This window comes from Gadus morhua, chromosome 23, assembly GCF_902167405.1.
Source record: "Gadus morhua chromosome 23, gadMor3.0, whole genome shotgun sequence".
NCBI classification, from domain to species: Eukaryota; Metazoa; Chordata; class Actinopteri; order Gadiformes; family Gadidae; genus Gadus; species Gadus morhua.
The window spans coordinates 18425886-18453559 of NC_044070.1; the positions used below are offsets into that span (position 1 = coordinate 18425886).

A 27674-nucleotide genomic window follows, 5' to 3' on the forward strand; every position below is an offset into this window, starting at 1 on the left:
ACATATGCAGACCTGGATCATGGAGGGGCTTACTGAAGCAGACCCAGGGAGGGGGATGACCTTACCGAGGCAGACCTGGATGGGGGAGGGGCCTATCAAGTCAGACCAGGAGAAGGGGAGGGCCTTACCGAGGCAGACCTGGCTAGGGGGGGGGGGCTATCAAGTCAGACCGGGAGAAGGGGAGGGCCTTACCGAGGCAGACCTGGCTAGGGGGAGGGGCCTATCAAGTCAGACCAGGAGAAGGGGAGGGCCTTACCAAGGCAGACCTGGATAAGGGGAGGGGCCTATCAAGTCAGACCTGGAGAAGGGGAGGGCCTTACCGAGGCAGACCTGGGTGTTGCAGGTCTTGCTCTGCCTGTGGAGGCCGCTGCAGGGCGGCGAGGCGCAGTGCCGCGTGCGGTACTGCTCACCTCCGCCACAGCTGACCGAGCAGGGGGCCCACGGGGACCAGGGCAGCCAGCCCCCCGCCGAGTCTACAAACACAGACGACATGGGGCTCAGAGACCATCCCGCCCCCCCGCCGAGTCTACACACACAGACGACATGGGGCTCAGAGACATGGACGTCTCAGACCAGGGGTTTGTAATGCTTGGTAGTCTGGATCCATAGCGGCAGGTATAAAGGTCTTACAGGTTCATTTAATTTCATTTAAAGATATGTCGTTAGGCATCCTTCAGTAGTCTTTGGCAGTAACTTATTGGTCCACATGATATAAAGCCGGACCACACAGAGCTGTTTGTGTGGGCTTGAGCATAACCATGGTGTGAAATCAATAATCTATAATCACAGAAGATAACCAGGTATGACTAAAGCTTCGACTCGCCTTGCTGTTCCGTACCTGTGCAGGCGTGTGTATACTGCACTGCAGTCTATCTGCTGCTCCGTACCTGTGCAGATGTGTGTGCGCTGCAGTCTTTTGGCTGCCCCTCACCTGTGCAGGTGTGTGTGTTGCAGTCTATCTGCTGCCCCTCACCTGTGCAGGTGTGTGTGCTGCAGTCTTTCAGCTGCCCCTCACCTGTGCAGTTCTGTGCGTTGCAGTCCTTCTGCTGCTCGGCCACGCCCGCACAGCCCCGCCCGCCGCTCTGAGGGCCCGGGTTGTCACAATGACGGTGCCTGAGCTTGGCCCCGCCTCCACACGGCAACGAGCACTCGGACCAGGCTGCCCATTGGCTCCAGCCTCCGTCGACAAGGCAACCATCCACCGTTTGACACTGAAGCACCCCGGCCTCGCAGGAACTGGGGTGTGGATTAAATACATCTAACATATGTACTTTACGTACACAAACTTGACATTTCACTGTATTTTGTCCTTGTTTTCGATGTCAAAGTTGGTATAAAGTCATATATTTAAATAAACATAATCTTCATCCGTACCAGTTTTTACAGTCACTAGTGATGTTTTCCCCTGGTTTAATGTACAGCCAATCAGAAGGCCCGGGCCATACCCATGATGCATTGCTGGCATCATTGCCGCCTGTGAAAAAACGGGAACACAAATATATCGTTTGCCAGGATTAAAAGGTGTTAGTCAGAGTAAGAGAGAGAAAAGGAACGACATGTGGTTTGGCCTTAAGGTTTACAGCCCACTGGAGGAAGCTAGTGTCATGAATTAAGAAGTTATCTTCAAAGGTAGTTTGACATACTTTACTGCCATCTGGTAAATTAACAAGTTGGAGGTTATTGTTATTCAGAAGTTAGGCCAGATCAGGCGGATTAGTGGTGTAACTTGGTGTGTGTGTGTGTGTGTGTGTGTGTGTGTGTGTGTGTGTGTGTGTGTGTGTGTGTGTGTGTGTGTGTGTGTGTGTGTGTGTGTGTGTGTGTGTGTGCCTGTGTGCCTGTGTGCCTGAGCAAGAGAGTGAGTGAGCGAGTGAGTCAGTGGGTGATTGAATGAGTGAGCGAGTGAGTCAGTGGGTGAGTGAGTGAGTGAGTGAGTGAGTGAGTGAGTGAGTGAGTGAGTGAGTGAGTGAGTGAGTGAGTGAGTGAGTGAGTGAGTGAGTGAGTGAGTGAGTGAGTGAGTGAGTGAGTGAGTGAGTGAGTGAGTGAGTGAGTGAGCGCGCGCGCGTGTGTGCGTGTGCCCGGCGGGGGGTCTCACCAGCAGACGTGCTGTCGTGGTGTTTGCAGCGGCATTCATCCCTGGGGGTGCACACCCCGTCCTGCAGGACCTGGTCACCGGGGCAACCGCAGGTCGGGCTGCAGGCGGGGGAGTCCATGCACTCCGTGTCGCCGTGGAGATCGGAGCAGGAGCGCGGGCAGGGCTTACCACAGGGCCAGTCCTCCTGACCCCCCCCGCAGTCTGCAGGACAGAGACCTCCGTCAGGGGACGTGGGGGTTCTGCCCAATGTGTGGAGGGAAACAGCCCCAGCTCACAGCCCGCCACTCTAAACACTAATCTGCATGATGGGTTAGTGCCGTTGAATCATCCTTTGGGGGGGGGGGGGGGTCTATTAGGGTCTGTTAATGGGCTTAATGGCCCACGTGTGGTCCTTGATCACGTCATGTAATAGGAACGGTCTGTCTCTGTGTGTGTGTGTGTGTGTGTGTGTGTGTGTGTGTGTGTGTGTGTGTGTGTGTGTGTGTGTGTGTGTGTGTGTGTGTGTGTGTGTGTGTGTGCCTGTGTGTGTGTGTGTGTGTGCATGTATCTGAATCTGACATCTGTCCATGATGTGCATCGTTGGGTCGCCAATTATTCAAACGCAGCTCGTGCTGATCCCCGTTTTGTAAAGTATTTAAGAGGACCCCCCCCCCGCGCCCCCCGCGCACGGTGAGCCGTGATGTCACCGTCCCGTCCCGCCCTACCTGAGCAGATGGTGTGGTTGTCATGGCAGCCGCGCCTCTGCCTGCTGACACCGTGGCAGGGCAGCCCCCCGAAGCGGGCGGGGGGGCTGCTGCACTCCCTGGTCCGGCTGGTGGCCCCGTCGCAGGCGTCACACTCAGACCACGGGGCCCAGGGCCCCCAGGAGCCGTGCACTGCACACACACACACACACACACACACACACACACACACACACACACAGACACACACACACACACACACACACACACACACACACACAGACACACGCACACACACACACACACACACAGATACATGCACACACACACACACACAGGCACACACACACGCACATGCAGATACATGCACACAAACACACATAGGCACACGCACACATATAGACACACGCACACGCACACACACACACACACATTCAGATACATGCACACACACACACAGGCACACACACACACACGCAGACACACAAATACAAACACACAAGGACACGCACACGAACGCGCACAGACACACAAACAAACACACACAATGATTGGTTAGAGTTGGAAAAGGGCTCAGACGGAACATGAGTGCGACACTCTATCTGCTGTTGTGTCGCGTGAGTTTGTCCGTCAGGAAATTAGCTGTAAGTAGTTCAAGTTGTAAGTAGTAAGTCATTTTATTTAGCATTCCACGAGTCACCATGCTCCTTGTTGCTCGACAAATGAGCCTGAGACTTTCACGGGAAAAACAACCAACAGTATTTTTAAAACATATTAAATCATAAATCAACAGGTTATGGCTTCCCTTTTGACAGAGATGTTATCCTCTGTTTCCTGCCCAGGGACTACGGATGAAAATGAGCTTATAGCTACCTCTGGTACTGCTAATGAGCTGTGCATTGTCCCTGCTAAAGAAACAAATCAGTAAATGGTTCCGGTTGTCCTGAGCCTCCAATACATTCCACTGTCGACCACAAGGGGGCGACAACCCCACGCTAGACGGTCAACCAGAGGTCTGCTCTTTACCTGGGCAGAAGGAGATCACCGGGCAGGGCTGCCTCTGGACCTGGACCCCCACCCCGTTGTGGACCTCCTGTACCCCGGGGCAGCCAGCGCCCCCCTCCCTGGGCTCGGGACAGCTGCAGGCCCTGTAGCGGGTCACCCACTCCGCCCCACAGGTCCGGGAGCAGGGGGTCCACTGGGACCACTCGCACCAGTCCCCGGCCACTGGGACAGAGAGACAACATTTCCTTAACCTCCGGGAGTTAACCATCAGAGCTCAACACTTCATCTGATAACATCAGATAACTTCATCTGATAACATCGGACATCTGATGTTATCAGATGAAGTGTTGTGCTCTGATGGTTAACACAGTTAACCATCGGAGCTCAACACTTCCTCTGATAACATCTCCTTCCCCCCACCGTTAACCATCAGAGCACAACACATGTTATATCTGATAACATCTCCTTCCCCCCACCGTTAACCATCAGAGCACAACACATGTTATATCTGATAACATCTCCTTCCCCCCACCGTTAACCATCAGAGCACAACACATGTTATATCTGATAACATCTCCTTCCCCCCACCGTTAACCATCAGAGCACAACACATGTTATATCTGATAACATCTCCTTCCCCCCACCGTTAACCATCAGAGCACAACACATGTTATATCTGATAACATCTCCTTCCCCCCACCGTTAACCATCAGAGCACAACACATGTTATATCTGATAACATCTCCTTCCCCCACACCGTTAACCATCAGAGCACAGCACATGTTATATCTGATAACATCTCCTTCCCCCCACCGTTAACCATCAGAGCACAACACATGTTATATCTGATAACATCTCCTTCCCCCCCACCGTTAACCATCAGAGCACAGCACATGTTATATCTGAACACATGTTTCTTCTGATACCAGTGGGGAGGTGCAGCTCTCATGCAGACGGAGTGTGAAGTCGACCCAGAGAGTGAACCCTAACCCATGGGGTGCTGGGACCACCTGGCTGTAGTGCAGCGAGGCCTCCCCGTTGGGGGGTCAGGGGGCGGGCTCACCTGGACAGGGCTCACTGGTGCAGTTCAGCCTTCCTCCTTCACAGGTACTGAAACACAGGAGTCAAAAACGTACACTTGTTTTCAAATCACGCCCCTCCCTCTGTGTCCTCCGCACTCGGAGCATGATCAAACAGACACACACAGACACGCACAGGCACACAGACACACACAGACACACACCTGCCCGGGGACTACAGGTGGAAAAATAGCAATTTGCTAAAACTGTTACAATGCATCTCTCCTTGCTCTAAACAAGGTTATTGTTATTTTTGTACATTGTCCCTGTTTAAATAAAGTTACACTACACACAGTCACGCATGTGTGTGTGTGTGTGTGTGTGTGTGTGTGTGTGTGTGTGTGTGTGTGTGTGTGTGTGTGTGTGTGTGTGTGTGTGTGTGTGTGTGTGTGTGTGTGGGGGGGGAGGTCTTTGGGACTAACCAGTTGTTGCAGCCGTCGGGGGCCAGGCTGGTGGCCCCCGCCTCCAGGCGCTGCCCCGTGCTCAGGTCCAGGCAGGGACAGGCCTCGCGCCCCACGCACACCGTCCCGTTGGACGACAGGACCTTCCCCTCCGTGCAGTAGCAGCCCGCCTCGCAGCTCCAATCACAGTGCTGCGGGGTGGGGGGAGGAGGGGGTGGGGGCAGGCTCAGTCTTCATCATCGTCATCATCATTTTCATCATCATCATCCTTATCCTCATCCTCCTCCTCCCCCTCATCATCTTCATCCTCCTCCTCATCCTCCTCCTCCTCATCATCATCATCATCACCCTCATCATCCTCCTCCTCATCATCATCATCCTCCTCCTCCTCCTCCTCATCTTGTTCATCATCCTCCTCCTCCTCCTCCTAATCATCATCATCACCCTCATCATCTTCCTCATCCTGTTCATCATCCTCCTCCTCATCGTCCTCATACACATCCTCCTCATCTCACCCATCAGTGAGTTGCTAACGAGGGCATCCCCAGCCTCGTGTGTGGTAGCCGCGTCAGTGCTCGGGATCAGAGGCCCCGGTGTTTTGCTTTAGCAGCCCACCAGTCGCTGAGCTAATGGGCCCGTATGGGGAGGTGGTGTTAGCATAAACCGTTGCATTCTGAGAGCTAATCCTCTTAGCCTTACAGACTTGCCTAAGGAACAGCAACAGGCTCTTGGCGGTCTGCACTGTCGCCCTGAAACCCCTCCTCATGCTACTGAGGGAGCGATGCTACTAGGGGTCCTCCGGCTCACATCCCGCTGGTGTTTCCTCCCAGTGGGGGTGGAGGGGAGGTGGAGGTAGAGATGATTGTAGCAGGGGGTACTCACGGTCACGTCATCACAGGTGCGAGGACAGGAGGGGCCACAGCTGCTGAACACCGTACCTGGGACGGTGGAGCACGGGGCCACTGACACACACACACACACACACACACACACACACACACACACACACACACACACACACACACACACACACACACACACACACACACACACACACACACACACACAACCACACACACAGGAACACACATTTAGAGTGCTGGGATTGGGACACACAGGGATGTCAGTGAACAGGTGTGTGTTCAGTAGGTCTGACCCGCTACCCACCTGGGCAGTGGAGGGTGCTACAGGCCGTGACTTCCGTTCCCAGGCCCTCGCAGTAGTCCCCCTCTCCCTCCGGAGCGGGACTGTCACACTCCCTCCTCCGGCTCTGGACACCCCCGCCGCAGGACTTGGTACAGTCCGTCCAGTTGCTCCACTGGCCCCAGCCGCCATCACCTGGAGCAAACCAACACACTGACTGAGGAGGTGGAATGGAAAACGATCAAGCATGCGTTGTGCTTCCTCATGTTACAGGAGACCCTGTTGGGCTGTGGAACATGTTTCTCAAGGTCAGGACCTCTTCAGGGCCAGCACTTTTAGGGCAAGTGTTTTAGTGTCAACTGTAACAGTTAAGGTAAAATAACGGTTAACTTTATTCAAAAAGTGAGCTCGTAAATATATTCACAAGCCCTCTCTCATGAAACGTTGTTTTTTCACGATGTAGGCTAGAAAAAAAGAAAGACCACACTATAAAATTGTGGAATATATTGTGTAATTTGTTCACATTTCACCGGAATCCATCATGGCAGACACTGAACACAAATTAATCCAATTTTAATCCTTGTTCAAACTAGGTTAACTAATCCAGAGTTAAAACTAAGATGTGTATCGCATCTCTGATTAATTATAAACCAGTTTAAACCTAGATTTACTAACCCTAGATTAACCCTAAACCAGGATTAATAGAATCCATGTTGGTGCAACCCAGCCTGAGTGTTTAGTGTTAGGGCTGTACGAGATGGGTTCCAAAGGGATCCATGCAGACGCACTCCGCTACAAAATCACCTCAATTGTTATACAATGATATACAAAAAAAATTCTTTATCATTGGGAGATTTGAGAAAGGGTTATTTGAAAGAAATCGCAACATGATTTTTGTCCAATAACCTGCAGCCCTATTTGGTGTTGGTGCTGTGCCGTAAGCAGTCGTGATGTGAGGCTGTGCAGGACTCTGCCCCCGGTACGGGTCGTACCACCAGACTTACGGGTGCAGGGGGGGCCCACGCAGGCCTGGTCCTTGCGGTGGTCTCCCAGGCAGGGCAGTCCGCTGCCTGACCGCGGGGGGGCGGAGCAGAAGCGATACCGGGACTGGAGCCCTGCTCCGCACGACACCGAACACTGACCCCAGGGGGTCCACAGCGACCACTGGCCATCCACTGGGGAGAGGGAGAGAGGGGGAGAGAGAGAGAGAGAGAGAGAGAGGGAGAGAGAGAGAGAGAGAGAGAGAGAGAGAGAGAGAGAGAGAGAGAGGGAGGGAGATAGAGAGACAGAGACAGAGACAGAGACAGAGAGAGAGACAGAGACAGAGACAGAGACAGAGACAGAGAGAGAGAGAGAGAGAGAGAGAGAGAGAGAGAGAGAGAGAGAGAGAGAGAGAGGGGGGGGGGAGAGAGAGAGAGAGATGTTATGTGAAGCAATAACAGTGGAAAGATGGGGATAGAGTGAGTAAGTGAGTGAGTGAGTGAGTGAGTGAGTGAGTGAGTGAGTATGTATGCTTGTGTTATTTATGATTGGTGTGTGAAGGTAGTGAAGGACAGAATGAGGGACAGAATTAATAAGGCCTAAAAGCCCTTCAAACATGAACGCATGATAAAACACCCATAAAAAGTGGGATGAGTGCGTGATGTCCAATGTTAGCTGAATATGGTGATACAGGGATGAGTCTGGAGGTGCAAATCAGTTAGACTCTCCTCCACGTACCGTCACAGCTCAGCTGAGTGCAGTTGGTCAGCCTCCCTGCTTCACACGTGCTGAGAGAGAGGGAGAGGTTAACGTTCCCACAAATCAACAATGAGCACCTCAGAAGGAGGTTGAATAACTTCATTACCAATTAAATTTAAGCATTTTCACGTATTTGCAGCCTAAAAAGTATTTGCGATTACTCTGGGTACACGGTTGTATTACGTAGCTAGGACACATGCCTGTATTTTTACATATTTTTAAGAATTTGTACATTACATTGATCTACAAATCGTATAACTCCTCCGTAACTCATGGAAATTAAAGCTTGTTTGGGGTTTTGACGGATTCTATGCAGACGCAAAATGCCATGTGACTTCCGCTGGATAGGTTTTAACATGTGTGACTACACTCTGGTTTGTGAAGAACAGGGTGAAGGTCCAATCAGAAGTGAACAACAGGCTGAAGGTCCAATCAGAAGAGAACAACAGGCTGAATGTCCAACCAGAGAACAGGGTGAGGGTCAGGAGAGAACAACAGGGGAACAACAGGGTCCAAACAGGGAACAACAGCGTCCAATCAGAAGAGAACAACAGGCAGATGGTCCAATCAGAAGAGAAAAACAGGGTGAAGGGCCAATCAGAAGAGAACAACAGGGTGAAGGTCAGAAGAGAACAACAGGCTGAAGGTCCAATCAGAGGAGAACAACAGGCTAAAGGTCCAATCAGAAGAGAACAACAGGCTGAAGGTCCAACCAGAAGAGGACAACAGGCTGAAGGTCCAATCAGACGAGAACAACAGGCTGAAGGTCCAATCAGAAGAGAACAACAGGCTGAAGGTCCAATCAGAAGAGAACAACAGGGAGAAGGTCCAATCAGAAGAGAACAACAGGCTGAAGGTCCAATCAGAAGAGAACAACAGGGTGAAGGTCCAATCAGAAGAGAACAACAAGCTGAAGGTCCAATCAGAAGAGAACAACAGGGTGAAGGTCCAATCAGAAGAGAACAACAAGCTGAAGGTTAAATCAGAAGAGAACAACAGGCTGAAGGTCCAATCCGAAGAGATCAACAGGCTGAAGGTCCAATCAGAAGAGAACAACAGGCTGAAGGTCCAACCCCACCAGTTGTTGCAGCCTCTGGTGACGGCGTCTCCTGGGAGGTGCTGCTCCCCGTCCACGTCACAGCGACACTCCGCCCTCGTCACGCACACACCGTCCTGGGGAGCCCATCCACACAATGAGGAGGGGCAACATGGGGGGCAATGGGACCCGGACTACCGCCCCACTGGGGTGTGATTGGATGTGGTAACACAGTGGTCCCCAACCTTGGGGTCGGGGACGATGTGTTAACCGGTGAGGGGTAGACAGGGACAATGTAACGCTGACCAATCAGAGCACGTAACGGTAAACGGGCTGCATGTGTACAGCGCTTTTCTAACCAGGGGCCACTTTACAATATTCAGCCATTCATGTACGCATTCACACACCGACGGCGGTGTCAGCCATGCAAGACAACAGCCAGCTCGTCAGTAGCAGTCCAGGTGAGGTGCCTTGCTCAGGGACACCTCGACACTCAGCTAGGAGGAGCCCGGGGATCGAACTAGCAACCTTTCGGTTACCAGCCGACCCGCTCCACCTCCTGAGCCACATGCCTCCCCATAGTGTGTGTGTGTGTGTGTGAGTGTGTGTGTGTGTGTGTGTGTGTGTGTGTGTGTGTGTGTGTGTGTGTGTGTGTGTGTGTGTGTGTGTGTGTGTATGTGCGTGCGTGTGCGTGTGTGTGTCTGTGTGTGCGTGTGTGTGTCTGTGTGTGCGTGTGCGTGTGCGTGTGTGTTCCTCACCTGCAGGACCGTCCCGTCTGGACACTGGCAGCCGGGGGTGCAGTTCCTGCTGAGCGCCATGGTGACGTCCTCACACGACACCTCTCCCCTGACACACTGCTGCCACCCCTGGCCCGGCGGACACAGCCGGCCGCCCCCTGGCAACCGCAGGCGCCACGGAAACAAGGGTTCAGTCACAACACGCTGACCATGTGGCCGGGGAGCTCAGACAGCCATGACATAAAGGGTTTGACACGATGAGATTGAACACATGACTGACACTGTGGCCAAGTGGTGATAGCGTGTCTTAGTATAGAAAGGAAGTATGTAACGGTAAACGTGTAGGCCAACCGCTTTTTACCTGACAGATCACATGAATGAAAGATTGGTAATACGTGTTTATCATGATGTGCAAAACATTGACGCATCACCAAACAACGGTGCGATCGGTTCAGATGCGAACATCCTGCAGGTGTTAGCAGCGTAGCGCTGAAGCCCTGAGCTAGCTCTGCATACCACAGGGCTGTAGGCTGTAGCCCTGAGCTAGCTTTACGTACCACAGGGCTAAGCCCCTGAGCTAGCCCTACGTACCACAGGGCTAAGCCCCTGAGCTAGCCCTACGTACCACAGGGCTAAGCCCCTGAGTTAGCTCTACGTACCACAGGGCTAAGCCCCTGAGCTAGCACTATGTACCACAGGGCTTAGCCCCTGAGCTAGCTCTACGTACCACAGGGCTAAGCCCCTGAGCTAGCTCTACGTACCACAGGGCTAAGCCCCTGAGCTAGCCCTACGTACCACAGGGCTAAGCCCCTGAGCTAGCTCTACGTACCACAGGGCGAAGCCCCTGAGCTAGCCCTACGTACCACAGGGCTGCAGGCTGCAGGCGCTGAAGCCCTGCGCGGTGCCGTGGGTCCTGATTGGTCCGCGGGTTCTGCTCCGGTAGCCCCCGCCGCAGGTGACGGAGCACGCTGACCACGCCCCCCACGGCTCCATCACACCTGGGGGAGGAAACAGGAACAGAGGTTAGTGGGCTCTCTTCTTTTGGGCCGCAGAGCACGAGTTAAGAATCCTGTTAGCATGTGCCTTGAATGTCCAGCTCCACTGAAAATGTACAATTAAATAAAAACAAATATTTAATACTGGATAATACTAGATCAAATGTGGCTATTTAACCCCAGAAGAAGTATAGTCACAAGAGTGACTCTCACAAGAGTATCGTCAGTCTTGACCTTAATAAGGTGAAGGCAGGACTGACAGGGCCCTGGGGGGGTTCAGGGGACCACTCACTGAAGCAGGGCTCGACGCTGCAGGTGTCCATGCCCACCCGGTCCCCCTTGCAGGGCCGGCCCCCCAGCACGGCGGGGGGGTTGGTCCCCGAGCGGAACCGCCTCCTCACGCCCACGTCGCACGTACGGCTGCACGCGCTCCACTGGGTCCACGCGCTCCAGCCGCAGTCCACTGACATCACACACACAAACACAGTTACAAACACACACACACACACACACAGTTAAACACACGCACGCACACGCACACACACACACACACACACACACACACACACACACCAACACGCACACAAACACAGTTACAAACACACACACACACAGTTACACAAATGCACACACCAACACAAACACAATTCACAAGTTAAAAAACACTTAATGCAGTTGATGATGAGGGTGAATACAAGGTTAAATCATTCAATACACACAATACTAATAGTTAACTCTCTCACCAGGACATGGTTCTGCACCACAATGCATCTCTCCCTCCAGGCAGGTGCTGAGGAACAGAGAGCAGGAGTCCATTAATTAATTTGTTCAAAACACACAAATCACAAATCTAATCTTTTATGAAGTTGAACTTCTTTCAGGGTACATTTGTAAAAAATAAATGAAATGTAATTGATGTCTTAAGTTTCGCGAGCCAATGCTTGAAAAGCAGACAATATCAGCAAATACCTCAACACATGATATGGTACATGTGGATTTCTAAATGTGAATCAACATGCTTTAATCCAGGGCTATACCTGAAAGTGTGATTCAGAATACAACAAAAAACCAGGCCTATTGCTCAAGAGCGCACACACACACACACACACACACACACTGAAACACAAACACACACACCCACACACACACACACACCCACCAACAAAGACAAACACACACAAACACACACACACACACACTGAAACACAAACACAAACACAAACACACACTGAAACACAAACACACACACCCACACACACACACACACACACACACACACACCCACCAACAAAGACACACACACACACAGACACACACACACACACACACACACACACACACACACACACACACACACACACCAACAAAGACACACACACACACACACACACACACACTGACCCCCCACACACCCAGCCACCCACCAGTTGTTGCAGGCGTCGGCGGGCAGTGAGGCCCCGGGGGGGTGCAGCGCCCCCTGGTGGTAGCAGGGGCAGCGGGCCTGGGCCACGCAGCTCCCGTTGAGCAGGAAGAGGCCGGCGGCGCAGTGGCAGCCAGCGTAGCAGCTGGTGGCGCACTGCACCTCCGCCGGGGTCATGTCCAGACAGGCCCGGGGACACGCCCCGCCCCGCGCCTCGCAGTCCGCCTCCGACAGGAAGACCATGCCCTCCGGACACATGCCTGCAAGGGCGGGGGGGGGGACGGGGGGGTATCTAAAGGTCAGCGAGCTTCCTGGTTGGTCGTCAGGACAAACACAGGCTGCAGGGGGGACGGCCGAACACATTCCTGCCAAAAGGATTCTCTTCTTGCTCTGGAGATAAACTCAGATCTAAGTTGTAAAACCTCAGCAGACAAACATTGTGTTTGATTAGTCGAAAGATCTAGAGCAGGGGTCTCAAACTCGCGGCCCGGGGGCCAATTGAGGCCCGCGGGATGGTATTTTGTGGCCCCCTACTTGACATCATAGTTTAGTTTTGTGCGGCCCGCGCATTGCTGTCAAACGCACATTTTTGCTGAGTCGCTTGCCACGCTTTTTTATCACTTGTGATAGGGTGACCAGATGTCCTGGTTTTGCCGGGACAGTCCCAATTTTGAGTTGCATGTCCTGAGTCCAGACAAAAGCCAAAGGACGCTAAAATGTCCCAGTTCCACCAACCACTATGAAATGTCCCCTGTTGTCAGCGATAACATAGCCAACGTGATCTAATTATAGACTTTTTTTGTGGAATACTTTTTGTGGCCCAGCCTGACCCAGACCCTACCTCCAGCGGCCCCCAGGTAAGTTGAGTTTGAGACCCCTGATCTAGAGGGTTGTGGTTTATTTCATAATCACGCAATCAGATGTCTGATTTCCCGTCACCATGGCAACTGATCTTAACTTACGGGACTTCAGTGACCAACCGAAACCACACTGATATATAAATCAGGTTTACATGCAAGGCTTCTTTGCTCTGGACCAGCTGTAAAGATAAATCGGCTGTCTGAACCCTCTTCTACCACGTCTCTGTATCATGATCACACCATGAGGGCACACCTGAGCAGGGCGCAGAGTTGCAGTCCCGGGTCTGGATGTGGGGGCCGGGGCAGGTGCTGCCCCCGTGCTGCGGAGGAGGGGAACTGCAGCGGCGGCCTCTGGTCTGGACGCCAGAGTCACAGTCGGCCGAGCACTGGGACCAGGAGGACCACGGCGACCAGCCCCCGCTCACTGGCAGGAGAACAACGAGAGTATGATCACAGGAGCTTTCAACCGCAGACACCAACACACTTCATGGTGGCGGGGAAGACAGAGATGAAGGAAGGTATGCCTGTGTGTAGAGTCTGTGTGTGAGTTTGGGTCAGCATGTCACTGCGTCTGTCAGGCTCTCTGTCTGTCTGTCTGTCTGTCTGTCTGTGAGTGTATATCTATGTGTGTGTGTGTGTGTGTGTGTGTGTGTGTGTGTGTGTGTGGCTGTGTGTGTGTGTGTGTGTGTGTGTGTGTGTGTGTGTGTGTGTGTGTGTGTGTGTGTGTGTGTGTGTGTGTGTGTGTGTGTGTGTGTGTGTGAGCTCCTACCCGGACACTGTAAAGTGTTACAGGGCTCCTGCTCCTGTCCCTCCCCGCTGCAGGCCGGGGGGGGGTCCGTGGGGGCGTGGCCATGTGGCTGGCCAGTGGGGGCGTGGCCGAGGGCGGGGCCATGCGGCGGGCCAGCGGGGGGGTCCTGGCGGTGGCAGGTGCGGAAGCGCCGGCGGAGGCCCACCTGGTCGACGTCCTGGAAGCAGGTCCTGCTGCACTCGGACCACGCCGTCCAGCGGGTCCACCGGCCCTCGGCCGTCGCTAGGCAACAAGGAGACAGGAGGATATCATCATCACCTGCAAACCCACCCTGTCTAGGGCGGAACACGCCCCGGCACCCCTGCAGGCCAACTGAAGAACCCCGGTCCTCAAGAGGACCCGGGCCATCTGAGGGACGGAGCTCTGGATGAGAGCCAGCAGGGGGGTCCGGGGGAGGGGCAGTAAGGGGTCCTGGGGGGGGGGGGGGGGCGTACCGGGCAGGCAGGGTCTGAAGCACTGGCGGGCCTCTGTGGAATCCCCCTGGCAGGACCGGGCCCTGCTGGGACCCCCGTGGTGACCTGGGGACCTGGGGGGACACATGGGTCCTCTGATCACTACGTCCGAGCAAGTATCCTCGTTCAACCAAAATCAGTAACGGATCAAATTTAAATATTATCTGCATACAGTTGTTTTGATATTGATAAAGTCTCTTTACATGATAACCTAACATTGTTAACCAATCCTGCAGAAGGAAATGGTATAAATAATAGATTTATTAGTTCATATGTATTATTATGAACTGTATCCGTGACTTCAGCGGTCAGTAATGGCTCCTGGTTTTTATCACTACACAGGTGTTTCTGCCTCACCTGAAGCGCTGTTGTATTCCTGCACCACACGTCACGTCACACAGTGACCACGACGACCAGCCCGACCAATCACAGCTCGCCACACAGCTGGAGTTGTCGCAGGTGACTTGTCCGTTTCTGCACACGCTAGTGGTGGGAAAGGAATAAACTAACTAAATAACCTCACACAGAGAGTGGAGGACAAGAACAAGTTCTGCACACTGAAGTATTACTGAGTAAGTATGTGTAGTATCAGTATTAAAGTACTGGTAAATGTCCTGTGATATATGTAAAGGGTAAGTTAGTTAAACTGTTTAGGAATTCGGAATTCTGATATAAAGAAAAAAAGAGATAAAGAAATGCAATGTGATGGAAACAAAAGCAGTAAAGGTTTTATAAAAATCCCTCCCTCTACCCTCTCCTCCTACCTCCCTTCCCCTTATCACTGTTACTGAAATAAGTCCCAATTTAAGGAAAAAAGGGGTAAAATCTAAAGTAAAGCTTCTATATGATACTAAATCAATGCTACAACTAATAATGACTTTTTCAACTCCTAACGATTACACTAATGATTCAGATGTCTATGACCCATCCCTCCAGCAGCTCTCACCAGGTGGTGCAGGGGTCCTGGGAGAAGTTCTGTCCCGGCTGCAGGGTGTCCCCGTCCCAGACGCATCCACACTGGCTGGCGTTCACACAACGGCCCCCCCGGAGGAACCGGTCCTCTGGGCAGCGACAGCCTGAGACACAGTGGACTCAGAGTGAGGAACACCAGCTTCAACACGGGTCTCGCTACCCTCCTCCATGATGACCATCACCTGAGGACAACAGACTAAAGGTGCTGCAGGTAAGGTGAGAGCGTTGAGCACAAAGAAGCAGAAGAGAGCAATCTTTGGAAAGTAAACAAATCTCTCTGCTGTCTCCGTCACTGCGGTTCCCCGTCGTCATTGAGAAATAGAAATCCTGAACCAATCAAGGAAAAGACGCCCTGATTGGTCGGAAATAGCCAGGAGTCACCTGAACTGCAATTCCGAAATTCCCACAGAGCATTTCCCTCATTAACAGCTGATGGACTCGAACAGATGTCCCTCAAATAAAAGCACTTCCATCTTACCTACAGCACAATTCAATCTCACATGACATTAAAATAGAAGTCCCGTCAGTCCTCAGCCATGAACAGTCCCAGGGGAGACGAACCTCACCGGAAACCTCTCGGGGTGATGTGTACCTCAGGGGGTCTCACCTGGAGCTGTTCCTGGGGAGGTGCACCTCAGTGAACTCACCTGGAACACAGCTGGCGGTGCAGTTGGAGGTCTGGCTGAGGTGAGAGCAGGTGGGGGGGCAGTCCTCCACCCTCCCTGCCAGACAGTCGGCCTCCGTCACCAGCACCATGCCGTGGGCACAGCCTAAGCAGAGCCGCCAGAGTTAGTCGTGTGACAGCACACATCGTCATTCCTTACAACGAAGCAAGGACTTAGCTTAGCTGGAGCCATGCACACAGACCAGGCTAATGCCACAGATTCTTCCTCATCTCGTGTCCTGGATCGAATATAAAACCATTCCATCCTGAAACAACCACTCCACACAGGCACCAAAAGGGACTTATAAACTGCAAGGAAAATACACTCAAAAACGATTTGCCTTGATTTTAAGAAGGATGAAACTGGACAGTCTGGTGGTTTGGTTGGCTGCAATCTGCAAACTCACCACTAGATGCCATTAAATCCTTCCCACTGCACCTTTAAGAGGTCTGAATCTCAATGAGACTCACCTGGATGCATAAAGTTCAGGTGATGGCCTCCTGGACCTAAAATATCAAATAACCATAACCTCTGACAGACAGATGTATCCTCCATGGTGTAGGGCCTGGACTGACGGACCCACCTGACTGTGTGTCGGTCCCCGTTCCGCAGGGCGTGGCGTTGCAGCTCTGGGTCTGCAGGGTCATGCCCTCGCAGTCCCGCCCCCCGTTCTTAGGGGGCGGGGCCGAGCAGGACCGCCTCCTGGTCCGGACTCCGCCCCCGCATGTGGCGTCACACTCCGACCACGCCGTCCACTCCGACCAGTGGCCGTCCGCTGTGAGTGAGTGAGTGAGTGAGTGAGTGAGTGAGTGAGTGAGTGAGTGTGTGTGTTTGTGTGTACACTGTATATGTGTGTGTGTAGAGTGAGTGAGTGTGTGTTAGTGTTTGTGTGAGTGTGTGCAGTGCGGACCTGGACAGGCCCGGGGGAAGCAGGCCCGGCTGTCGAACTGGGCCCCCCCGCAGGCCCCCCCGGGGAGCGCCTCTCTCAGGACGTCCCGCTGGCGGAACAGGGAGCCCAGACCGCAGGACACGCTGCAGCGGCTCCAGGACGTCCAGGACGACGTGATGCAGTCCACTGGGGGGGGGGGGGGGGGGGTTGGACGACGACACACTCAGACAGAGACCCAACACCACCTCATAATGACATCATGGCATCAGTATGACATCATCATGACATCAGTGTTACATCATGTCATCAGCATGACATCATGACAACATCATGACATCATGACATCAGCATGGCATCATGACATCAGCAACACAACACGACTGTCAGGTAGAAAGACGGTTTATTACAACGGCACTTGAAACCAAAAGGATGTAAGAACATTGTATGGAAACATAATTCCTGTGATTCGTTATTTGGACACCTCCATTAACCATGACTAACATTGAAAGGTTATATATCCTCAATAAATGCATTTTGAAATGTGCTCTAGAACACACCCAGTCATGACAAGCTCATGTTGTTTTAGCAAGCTTGCCTGTTTGACTATCTCCAAACAGGGTTTGGAGATAGTCAAAAAGCAAGCTCGCTAAAACAACATGAGCTCGTCATGACTGGATGAAGCTCTATAGCGAGAAGCAGGATTGTTTTATGAAGTGTTTCCACTGGGGCTAGGGTCAAATTGCAAATGGTTCATATTATTGCCTCAACCCACATGTGTTCAAACAGCACATTTAGGGTCTCAGTTCTCGTCCTCAGTGAGGAGTCAGAGCATCTCCTGAACCATCAACGCTTCATTCGAACCCGCTGCGTCTCCTACCGCAGTGCAGCTCGTCCGAGCCGTCCACACAGTCCCTGTGGAGGTCACACCGGCGGTCCAGGTGTACGCACTCCCCGCTGGCGCAGGAGAACTGCTTGGCAGAGCAGGGGCTGGGCACCAGGGGGCGCACCGTGCTCACGGTCGGCGCGGCCGTGGAGCCTGGAGGAGAAGAACAGATTCAGATCACCGCTTTGGATCTAACGTGTGTTTGTGTGTGTGTGCGCGCGTGCGCGTGCGTGCGTGCGTGTGTGTGTGTGTGTGTGTGTGTGTGTGTGCGTGCGTGAGCATGAGTGAGTGAGGGAGAATGTGTGTGTGTGTGTGTTTATTTTTTAATAACTATAACTGCATTAGTTTTATTTTTAGAATTTAACAGATGTGAGCTAAACCTTGGGGCGTCAAAAGTAGCTGAAGATGAACCCAAGGGAGAATTTATATTCTCTTATTTGAGCCAATCAGAAACCACCATTCCAACAACACCGCACCATATATGGTGCTGTCTGCAGTGGTGTTCTTCAACATAACTTAGTAAGAGCTTATGTGATTGGTTGACGATGCGTACCGCAGGGCTCTTCGTCGGATCCGTCGTAACAGTCCTGGTGCCCGTCACACACCTGGGCGGGGTCCACACAGCCGAAGGACGCACACGCAAACTGGCCCTCCACGCAAAGCACCCTGGGTAGCCCGCCGTCGTGGGGGGTGCTGCTGACCCAGGCCGCTGCAGACGACAGGGAGCAGAAACACAGCAGGCCCTCGTTGGTCAGGCTGGGGGAACTTTAGATAGCGGGTTTAAAGGTTTGAGTTGTCAGCCCCTCCCTCTCTCCTCCCTCCTTCTCTGCTCCCTCCCTCCCTCTCTCCTCCCTCCTTCTCTGCTCCCTCCGTCCCTCTCTCCTCCCTCCTTCTCTGCTCCCTCCCTCCCTCTCTCCTCCCTCCTTCTCTGCTCCCTCCCTCCCTCTCTCCTCCCTCTCTGCTCCCTCCCTCCCTCTCTCCCTTTCCCTCTGCTCCTTCCCTCTCTCCTCCCTCCCTACCTCTCTCCTCCCTCCCTACCTCTCTCCTCCCTCCCTTCCTCTTTCCTCCCTCCCTCTCTACGCCCTCCCTCCTTCCCTCTCTGCTCCCTTTCTCTCTGCTTCCTCCCTCCCTCTCTCTTCCCTCTCTCCTCCCTCCCTCTCTCGACCCTTTCTCTCTCCTCCCTCCCTCTCTGATCCCTCCCTTCCGCTCTCTCCTCCCTCTCTCCACCCTCCCTCTCTGCCCCCTGCCTCCCTCTCTCCACTCTCTCTCTCTCCACCCTCTCTCTCTGCTCCCTCCCTCTCTCTCTCCTCCCTCTCTCTCTGCTCCCTCCCTCCCTCTCCACTCCCTCCCTACGTTTCTCCGGGGCGCATCCATGCCCATTTGATTGACAGACGAGCTGGGCTCCCCGGACCAATCGGGGAGGAGCTCTTACGGGTGCTGTGGTTGTGGAGGCCGGGCTGGCCGGTGAACCTGGGTGTGGAGGGCGTGGTCGCCACACCGGGACGGCCCCCGGGGGGGCGGATGCTGTAGAGGCCCGGGGCTCCTGTCGTGGCGTCGCCACGGAAACCGGGTCGTCCCGTAGAGCTGGTGAGGTTCTGCAGCCCGGGGGAGCCCGCTGTCGTCACCGTGCCTGGGGGGGGGAGGATGAGGAGGAGTCAGGAGTCAAACACACAGAACACGACGACGGGGATAACAGCAGCCACAGCTAGGGCTGGGCGATTAATCACATTTTGATCGCGATTTCAGCGTCAAACGATGAAAATAGATTTTCCAGAACAGCTGGATGCATAACTTTATATTATTTTAGATTTTAACATTTTCATTTTGACCATTTTGTGTATTTTTTTAAGGTGAAATTTCAAAGTTCTCAGTTACAAAGTGTTTTTTGGGAGAGACATGCTGAATAAATACATCATGTTTTCAAACTCAAAAAAAATCGCTTGAATAGTCGCGATATCACTATTGACCAAAATAATTGTGATTATGATTTTTTCCATAATCGAGCAGCCCTAACCACAGCTTATTCAACAGAAGGTCCCACATCTCTCTGTCTACTTCATCAGACCTCCAGGGTTCAATGCTTAAAGCACAACAACCACAGTGTCCGCTCGGACGGCCGGTCGTCTGTACTACATCATGAGATCATTTCATCAGCAGGACATCAATCAGCATGACATCAGCACGACATCAGCATTATATCATGTATGACACGCGAGTATCATACATGATGCATCACACTTGTGTGACGCGCGTATCATACAGACACAACCACCAGCTGCTCGTGCGTGTCCCTCACCGCAGCTCGTCTCGTCCGAGCGGTCCCTGCAGTCGGGCCGTCCGTCGCAGACCGCCGACGCCGGGACGCAGCCGCCCCCCTGGTGGCAGGGGAACTGTCCCGGCCCGCAGCGCTGCGCCGTCACCTCCCCGCCAGCGGGGGGCGCCGTGGTCACGCTGCTGGGAGTCACCAGCTCGTCTAGGGGGACAGAGGGGAGAGCCCAGAGTCAGAGGAACCAGGGGTTGGTGTGCAGAGGTGTCTAATGGATGTCGTGAGGCCCCGGGTGGACGCTAACGAGACGAACGCCCCCTCACCGCCCCTGCAGCCCATGATCTCGGCCCGCAGGTAGAAGGTGTGTCTGAACTCCAGCGGGACGATGCGCAGGTAGCGCGCCCGCACCAGGCGGTCCAGCCAGCGGGTCACCGGGGCACGGCCCACCATGCGCACCTCGAACACCTGCAGGCCCCACACACAACACAGTCAGAGGGGAGAGAATGTGTGTGTGTGTGTGTGTGTGTGTGTGTGTGTGTGTGTGTGTGTGTGTGTGTGTGTGTGAGTGTGTGTGTGAGTGTGTGTGTGTGTTTGTGTGTTTGTGTGTATTTGTCTGAGTCTGTGTGTGTGTTTGTGTGTGTCTTTGTGTATGTGTGTCTGTGTGTGTGTGTGTATGTGTGTGTGAGTGTATTTGTGTGCGTGTGTGTGTGTGTGTGGGTCTGTGTCTATGAGTGTGTCTGTGTGTCTGTGTGTGTGTGTGTTTGTGTGTGTGTCTTTGTGTGTCTATATTTGTGTGTGTGTGTGTGTGTGTGTGTGTGTGTGTGTGTGTCTATATTTGTGTGTGTGTGTGTGTGTGTGTGTGTGTGTGTGTGTGTGTGTGTGTGTGTGTGTGTGTGTGTGTGTGTGTGTGTGTGTGTGTGTGTGTGTGTGTGTGTGTGTGTGTGTGTGTGTGTGGGCCTGAGAGTGTCTGTGAGCACCTTGGCCGGGCTGCCCGGCCTCCCGGTCTCGCTGTAGTCGCTGAAGAGGCTGCTGTGCAGGGCGAAGGCCAGCCGGTACCGGGTCAGGTAGCCCCACATGCGCTGGCTGCCCTGGGTGACCACGCCCGACACCCAGGTGGGCTCCAGCAAGTCCACCTGCAGGTAGGGGTGGGGGTCGCTGGCCAGGGGGCTCCAGCCCGGCTCCATCACCAGCCTGGGGACAGGATGGAGGCTTTGTGTTTACATGCGTTAAATAAGGGTCTAGACCAGGGTTACTCAACTGGTGGGTCGCGACCCAAAAGTGGGCCGTGTAGTGTGTGGTCAAAAAAAAGTATTCATCAAATAATTTAAAGATCTATTTTAACTTTTACTTTTTCTATTTTTAATTGCTACAGTAAAGTGCTTTGAATGCAGGCATGACAAATATTTGTTTATTTATGTTTAAGAAAGGTCATGATGATATTGTGTTTAGCCCATTTTAGGGTAAATAAATTTGCTTGGTTTGAATTGTATGTATTATATTGTATGTTGTACGTCTTGGCACTTAATGTACGCACTTATTGTATGTTGTACGTCCTGGCCCTCAAAGTAGGATTGTGTAGCATATTATCCTAGCTATCTCTGTTGTGTACGGGGAATGGGTTAACCTAGTGATTGTTAGTGCTTGCCACTTGGTTCTATGCATCGACAGGGATATATTGTTGTTTCTCTTTCTTCTTACAAATGTATTGATTGTGATTCGCTTTGGATCAAAGCGTCTTCAACGTAAATTTGATTAAGATAAGGTAGGGTAATGAGGCGGGGCATGTGGTGAGACGATGTAGTCCATGTGGGGCAGCAGGAGAGTGTCTCTGAGACCCCCAGGGTCTGAAGGTCCACTCACACGTTGGGGACGATGTTGAGGCGCCCGGCGTCCGCGGGGTTGTTCTCGCGGTGCGTGGACGAGCTCATCTGTCCGTAGCGGATCCTGCCGTCCTCCAGTCCCAGGGCGGAGGAGCAGACGCCTGCTGGGCGGAGCTAGGGTCAGCCACCGTGCTACCACCCTCCACCCCTCAACACCACCCTCCATCCCCTCAACACCACCCCTAAACCTGACTCAACACCCCTCCTCACCCCTCAACATTATTCAAACACCTCAGTTATAATAAAGGCCAGCTGATAGTCCACTGTGGTCCTGTTGTCTGGCTACGTACCGCGGTGACCGGGGCTCCCGTCCTAAAGAACATGAACATGAGTGAAGGAGAGAGGAGAGAGGAGAGAGAGAGGAGTGAGCGAGAGGAGAGAGAGAGGAGTGAGCGAGAGGAGAGAGAGAGGAGTGAGCGAGAGGAGAGAGAGAGGAGTGAGCGAGAGGAGAGAGAGGAAAGAGAGAGAGAGGAAAGAGAGAGAGAGGAAAGAGAGAGAGAGAGAGAGAGAGAGAGAGAGAGAGAGAGAGAGAGAGAGAGAGAGAGAGAGAGAGAGAGAGAGAGAGGAGTGAGCGAGAGGAGTGAGCGAGAGAGGAAAGAGAGAGAGAGGAAAGAGAGAGAGAGAGAGAGAGAGAGAGAGAGAGAGAGAGAGAGAGAGAGAGAGAGAGAGAGAGAGAGGAAAGAGAGAGAGAGAGAGAGAGAGAGAGAGAGAGAGAGAGAGAGAGAGAGAGAGAGAGAGAGAGAGAGAGAGAGAGAGAGAGAGAGAGAGAGAGAGAGAGAGAGAGAGAGAGAGAGAGAGAGGAGAGAGAGAGGAAAGAGAGAGGAGAGAGACAGGAGAGAGAAAGTAGTGAGAGGAAGGAGAGAGAAATGAGAGCGAGAGAGGAGAGAGGAGAGAGAGAGGAGTAAGAAGGGAGAGAAAGAAGAGAAAGGGGTGAGAGGAAGGAGGGAGAAATGAGAGAGAAGGGAGAGAGAAGGGAGAGAGAGAGGAGAGAGTACAGTGTCAGTGATCATGTCGGCAGAGAGGTCAAGGTGCAGAAACATCGATGGAGTCCAGAGGGCTCAGTGTGGGTGCTGCTGCAGGTTTGGGGGGGGGGGGGGTAGCATCACTCACTGTGGGTGTGACTGCAGGCCGGGTGACGGCGTCCGTGGACGGGGTCCTCAGGGGGGCTGGCGTAGGGCTGTAAGGCCTCCAGACCAAACACACAACAGGGAAATCAAGACTAACATCACACCGGCATAAAGGTTCAGCGTACACAAGATTCTGCTCAAGGAAACCCAGTGAATATTAGTGGCGTTGAGTTTTGACTGGGAGGGGGGGGGGGGGGGGGGGGGGGGGTTAGAGAGTGAGAGCAGCATGGGACAATATTAACACAACAGGCTAAATGGTGAATGGACTGCATTTATACGGCACTGTTCTAACCTGTAAAGTGCTCTGCCACTCAGAGCACTTTACAATGACACCTAACTTTCACCCATTCGTACACACATTCACACATTCACACGCCGTGCGAGTGGAGGAAACAGCCAGCTTGTCGGCAGAGGTCAGGGTGAGGCGTCTTGCTCAGGGACACCTCGACACTAGGAGGAGCCGGGGATCGAACCAGCAACCTTCCGGTCACCAGCCGGCCCCGCTCTACCTCTCCCTCCTCGTCTTCATCACATCATGAGTGTCTGCTCCACCTGTCTGACGGGGTGGTGGCCTGGGGTCGGGGGTCGCAGCCCCTCTCGTCCTCCCCCGCCGCACAGTGGGGGGTCCCGTCGCAGCGCTGGGCGGCCGGGATGCAGCCCCCCGGGGGCGGGCAGGAGAACTGACCCGCGGGGCAGCCGGTGGTGGAGGGGGGCGGTGTGCCTGGAGGAGGGGGCGACACTCACATCACTCATCCCACCAGGGGTTAGGACGCTGACTAGTCAGCACCAGGACGAATTAACTCCCAATCCCCACTACTATTTATATCAAATTCGTTAATTAATATCTCTGACCCATATTACTGATATTCTGATAAGGACACAAATCAACCTCAAATCTGATTTGAGATCCATCATCAACTTGGGTTGTGTGAGAGAGAGGTCCTCTTGGATCTGTTAGGGGAGGAAGCTGATAACAACGAGCATACAACGTTGCCATGACAACCATCAGTGGAGGGAGAAACGAGGAAGAGAGAGAAAGAGAGAGAGAGAGAGAGAGAGAGAGAGAGAGAGAGAGAGAGAGAGAGAGAGAGAGAGAGAGAGAGAGAGAGAGACAGAGACAGAGAGAGAGAGAGAGAGAGAGAGACAGAGACAGAGAGAGAGAGACAGAGACAGAGAGAGGCTCACCCTCGCCACAGCCCATGACCTCCAGCCGGAGGTAGACGGCGTTCCTGAAGTCCTGGGGTAGGAGTCGCACCAGACGGGCGGACACCATCCGGTCCAGACGCACCTCCGCCACAGCCCTGTCGTCCTGGTTACCACGGAACACCTGGCGGGCGAGTGACAGGCAAATGAGGCGGAGCTAAAACACAACTAGCTACTTTCCTGGCTAAAAAACTGCCAGACCAGGCTCATCTCATCTGGCCCCCTAATCATTCCCCTGTATAATTGGAAGAATTAATTCCCTCACTCTCTCCACCTCAAGCTGGTGTGTGGTGAGCGTTCTGGCGCTGATTGGCTGCCACGCATCACCCAAGTGGGTGCTACACATTGGTGGGGGTGAGTGAGGTCCCCCCTTCACTGTAAAGTGTCTTTGCGCGTCCAGAAAAAATTGTATTGGTTTAATCATCTTAATCAGCTGAAATTTGAATATTGCTCCGCTGTGCTTTGAGGGTATCGTCGTTGCGATTTCGAGGCAACATCTTGTCATTGGTTACATTGTTAAATACCTGTGTATTACCAAGGGATGGTGCTTATATGTCATGTTCTTATCTGTTACATATTCCAGATCCTGCATCAAATAGTAATATCTCATCTATCTTCCAATAGTATCAGGAGCAGGCCAGGGGCTTACAGGGCCTATCTTCAGGACCTGAGAGGCCTGTGGCTCTGAGAGAAGCAGCACTCTGACCCAGAGCGGACTGCAGTCCTGCAGGACATCCCAGTGATGACGGTAGCGTGGTGGTTACCTTGGCTCTGGGCCGGGCATCCGTGGTGAGGTCGCTGTATGTGTACCACTGACCGCCGCTCACGCTGAACTGCAGGTAGAAGCTGGAGACGTAGGTGTCAAACACACCCCCGCCCTGAGTCAGCACACCTGGAGACAGAGACAGAGAGAGAGACAGAGACAGAGAGAGAGAGAGAGACAGAGACAGAGAGACAGACAGAGAGAGAGAGAGAGAGAGACACAGAGAGAGAGAGAGAGAGAGAGAGAGAGAGAGAGAGAGAGAGAGAGAGAGAGAGAGAGAGAGAGAGAGAGAGAGAGAGAGAGAGAGAGAGAGAGAGAGAGAGAGAGAGAGAGAGAGAGAGACAGAGAGAGAGAGAGAGAGACAGAGACCAAATTACACTTTACGCCATCATGTGTGGAGATGTGAAGATCCACGTGGGATTTACTCCTCGGTTCATCACCATTTTGGTTCAGAAGTGCCATACTACTAACGTTACGTTGACACATAAAGGCAGGCGGCTTCGGAAAGATCTCCGACAGGGATCATCACACACATGACACACAAACATCAACCAAACACAGCAGATTAACCAAACCCCGAACCCCTGTGGCTCCTCCTACACCTAAGTGTAGAGCTCAGGAGATGGTGCGGTCAGCGGCGTACCGGTGATGTTGTAGGGCTGCAGCAGGTCTATCTGCAGGTATGGGTTCTGCTGGGGCCCGGCCAGGTCCAGGCGGTTCCTCTGGGGCAGGTCCCGGTACTCCTCCGGCTCCGGGCTCCAGCCCTGTAGGGGAGGAGGCTCCTGAGTTCACATCGTACTGACGCATACGACAGCATTACATTTACACTTAGGGTATTTAGCAGACGCTTTTATCAAAAGCGACTCTTAAAGGGTAATTCCGGTGTAAAATGGATTTGGGATATGTTTTGTATGATAACGAGTTGAAACGTTTGTTTTGGAGCACAAAAAACGCATATAGACGCTTTCTTCAGTTGCCTGCTTTTAGCCGATTCTATCAAAACGCTATCAACATGGAATGATGGACTGGTTATGGTAAAAATTAAATCGCTATTTTAAACCACTAAAAAGGGGGGAGGCGGGGGCCATGGGTTATAGAGGAGCAGCACCCCGACCCAGGGCCGACTGCGGTACCTGGAGGTCTGTGCGGGGGTCCCGGCCGTAGAGGCGGGCGGCCCCAGCAGGATGGGCAGCCTGCTGGGACGAGGCCGTGAAGCTGGAGGCTGGCAGGGACTGGACCCCCAGAGGAGACCAGCACTCACCTGGGGGACAGGGGAGGGACAGGTCAGCAGCAGCACAACGTACAACGTTGTTACGTATTTTAAGCACATAAGCTGCCCCCACATAGCCACTAGGAAGCAGGATCGAACACACAAGCTGCAATAACTACTCCAGCCACAGATGGCAGCACCTTTGGACAGGTGAGGAGGGCAGAGCCAATACGTCACACAGGCCACTTCTACTTCACATAGGCCACGCCCACTTGATACAAACCACCGCGGGAGTGAGATTGGGGGGCAGAGACATAGGCGGTCCCGCAGAGAGCCTCGGGCCTAAGCCCCGGGGCTCGAAGTAGCTCTTCGGTATTTCTCTCCACGCGTGTTAGATACAATTCCCTCCCTTTTGCTTCATAGTTACCATACCGAAATACTTTAACAAATAAAGTGAGTTAAAAGCGACCCGGATTGGACTACTTTCTTCAAAAAAGTGACAACATGTAGAACTACACACCATGTGGAGGATCTAGATCCATAATACTGGATCTAGATCTTAAACTTTCATTCAGGAATGATGTGAATACTTTTCTACACATTGGTGAAATCAAGGAAATGTGCATAGACACATGCACTTTGCTTTCATTCACACACACGCACATGCACACACGCAGCCACGCAGACACTCACACACACGCACGGATACACAAACACACACCCCCACACACCCACCCACACCCACACACACACACACACACACACACACACACACACGCATTAACTTATTCACTTACTCCCAGGAGGAATAGGGTAGGTCGGCACTGAGGGTTTGTCTCCCCCTCCTGGCGTGTAGGAGACTGTAAACGGGCTCATGGTTGTCTGAGTGACATTTGCGTTTTCTCCTGTCGTGAAAAGCAGATGTGGCAAAATATTATGGTCCATAAAACAGATGGATCTCAACAGTGTGACTAGGGCCTTACATTTTGAGGTACACACAAGTTTGCATATTATTCTTTAATTATATGCAATTGGACAATGCATGTAGCCTATAGCATGCCGGTCAATAGTTTGAAATATATTTGCGTAATATGTTTGGAAATGTATACTATTTCTTTACAAATGTCATATATACAGCAATATATAGCTATAAATATGGATCTTGCGATAATTTGACCACATACATAAAAGGTTTGACAATGAGTGGTTTTGGCTGACGATCAGTTGTAGTCAGACTGGTCAGTGTGGCTCACTATTGGCTATCGTCTGTCCCACGTGACCATCCCTACTGTATCCTTGAGTTACCCCCACCGTGCCGCCACCCCCCCCCCCCCCCCCCCCCCCCTCCCCAATCCAGGATATCGC

General features: G+C 52.9%; 1 protein-coding gene across 1 annotated transcript in view; it reads right to left on the minus strand.

Moving 5' to 3' along the window:
• The window catches only part of sspo (SCO-spondin), a 108501-nt gene that overhangs the window by 36428 nt on the left and 44399 nt on the right, over window positions 1-27674 (minus strand). Inside the window, exons 42-81 of the mRNA XM_030349720.1 lie at window positions 26233-26360; window positions 25743-25863; window positions 25101-25228; window positions 24319-24460; window positions 23686-23854; window positions 23117-23192; window positions 22297-22318; window positions 21987-22107; window positions 21104-21317; window positions 20450-20591; window positions 20157-20333; window positions 19254-19490; window positions 18414-18569; window positions 17855-18013; window positions 16999-17163; window positions 16672-16863; window positions 16071-16193; window positions 15398-15527; window positions 14809-14934; window positions 14434-14525; window positions 13961-14221; window positions 13445-13615; window positions 12336-12591; window positions 11655-11701; window positions 11204-11374; window positions 10780-10914; window positions 9938-10074; window positions 9222-9316; window positions 8123-8172; window positions 7408-7578; window positions 6428-6598; window positions 6143-6222; window positions 5282-5451; window positions 4844-4890; window positions 3802-4002; window positions 2797-2967; window positions 2093-2293; window positions 1375-1474; window positions 1016-1236; window positions 321-473 (exon numbers count right to left, since the gene is read on the minus strand). Of these exons, the coding sequence (XP_030205580.1) occupies window positions 321-473; window positions 1016-1236; window positions 1375-1474; window positions 2093-2293; window positions 2797-2967; window positions 3802-4002; window positions 4844-4890; window positions 5282-5451; window positions 6143-6222; window positions 6428-6598; window positions 7408-7578; window positions 8123-8172; window positions 9222-9316; window positions 9938-10074; window positions 10780-10914; window positions 11204-11374; window positions 11655-11701; window positions 12336-12591; window positions 13445-13615; window positions 13961-14221; window positions 14434-14525; window positions 14809-14934; window positions 15398-15527; window positions 16071-16193; window positions 16672-16863; window positions 16999-17163; window positions 17855-18013; window positions 18414-18569; window positions 19254-19490; window positions 20157-20333; window positions 20450-20591; window positions 21104-21317; window positions 21987-22107; window positions 22297-22318; window positions 23117-23192; window positions 23686-23854; window positions 24319-24460; window positions 25101-25228; window positions 25743-25863; window positions 26233-26360 (5829 nt within the window). The remainder of the gene's footprint in view (window positions 1-320; window positions 474-1015; window positions 1237-1374; window positions 1475-2092; window positions 2294-2796; window positions 2968-3801; window positions 4003-4843; window positions 4891-5281; window positions 5452-6142; window positions 6223-6427; window positions 6599-7407; window positions 7579-8122; window positions 8173-9221; window positions 9317-9937; window positions 10075-10779; window positions 10915-11203; window positions 11375-11654; window positions 11702-12335; window positions 12592-13444; window positions 13616-13960; window positions 14222-14433; window positions 14526-14808; window positions 14935-15397; window positions 15528-16070; window positions 16194-16671; window positions 16864-16998; window positions 17164-17854; window positions 18014-18413; window positions 18570-19253; window positions 19491-20156; window positions 20334-20449; window positions 20592-21103; window positions 21318-21986; window positions 22108-22296; window positions 22319-23116; window positions 23193-23685; window positions 23855-24318; window positions 24461-25100; window positions 25229-25742; window positions 25864-26232; window positions 26361-27674) is intronic.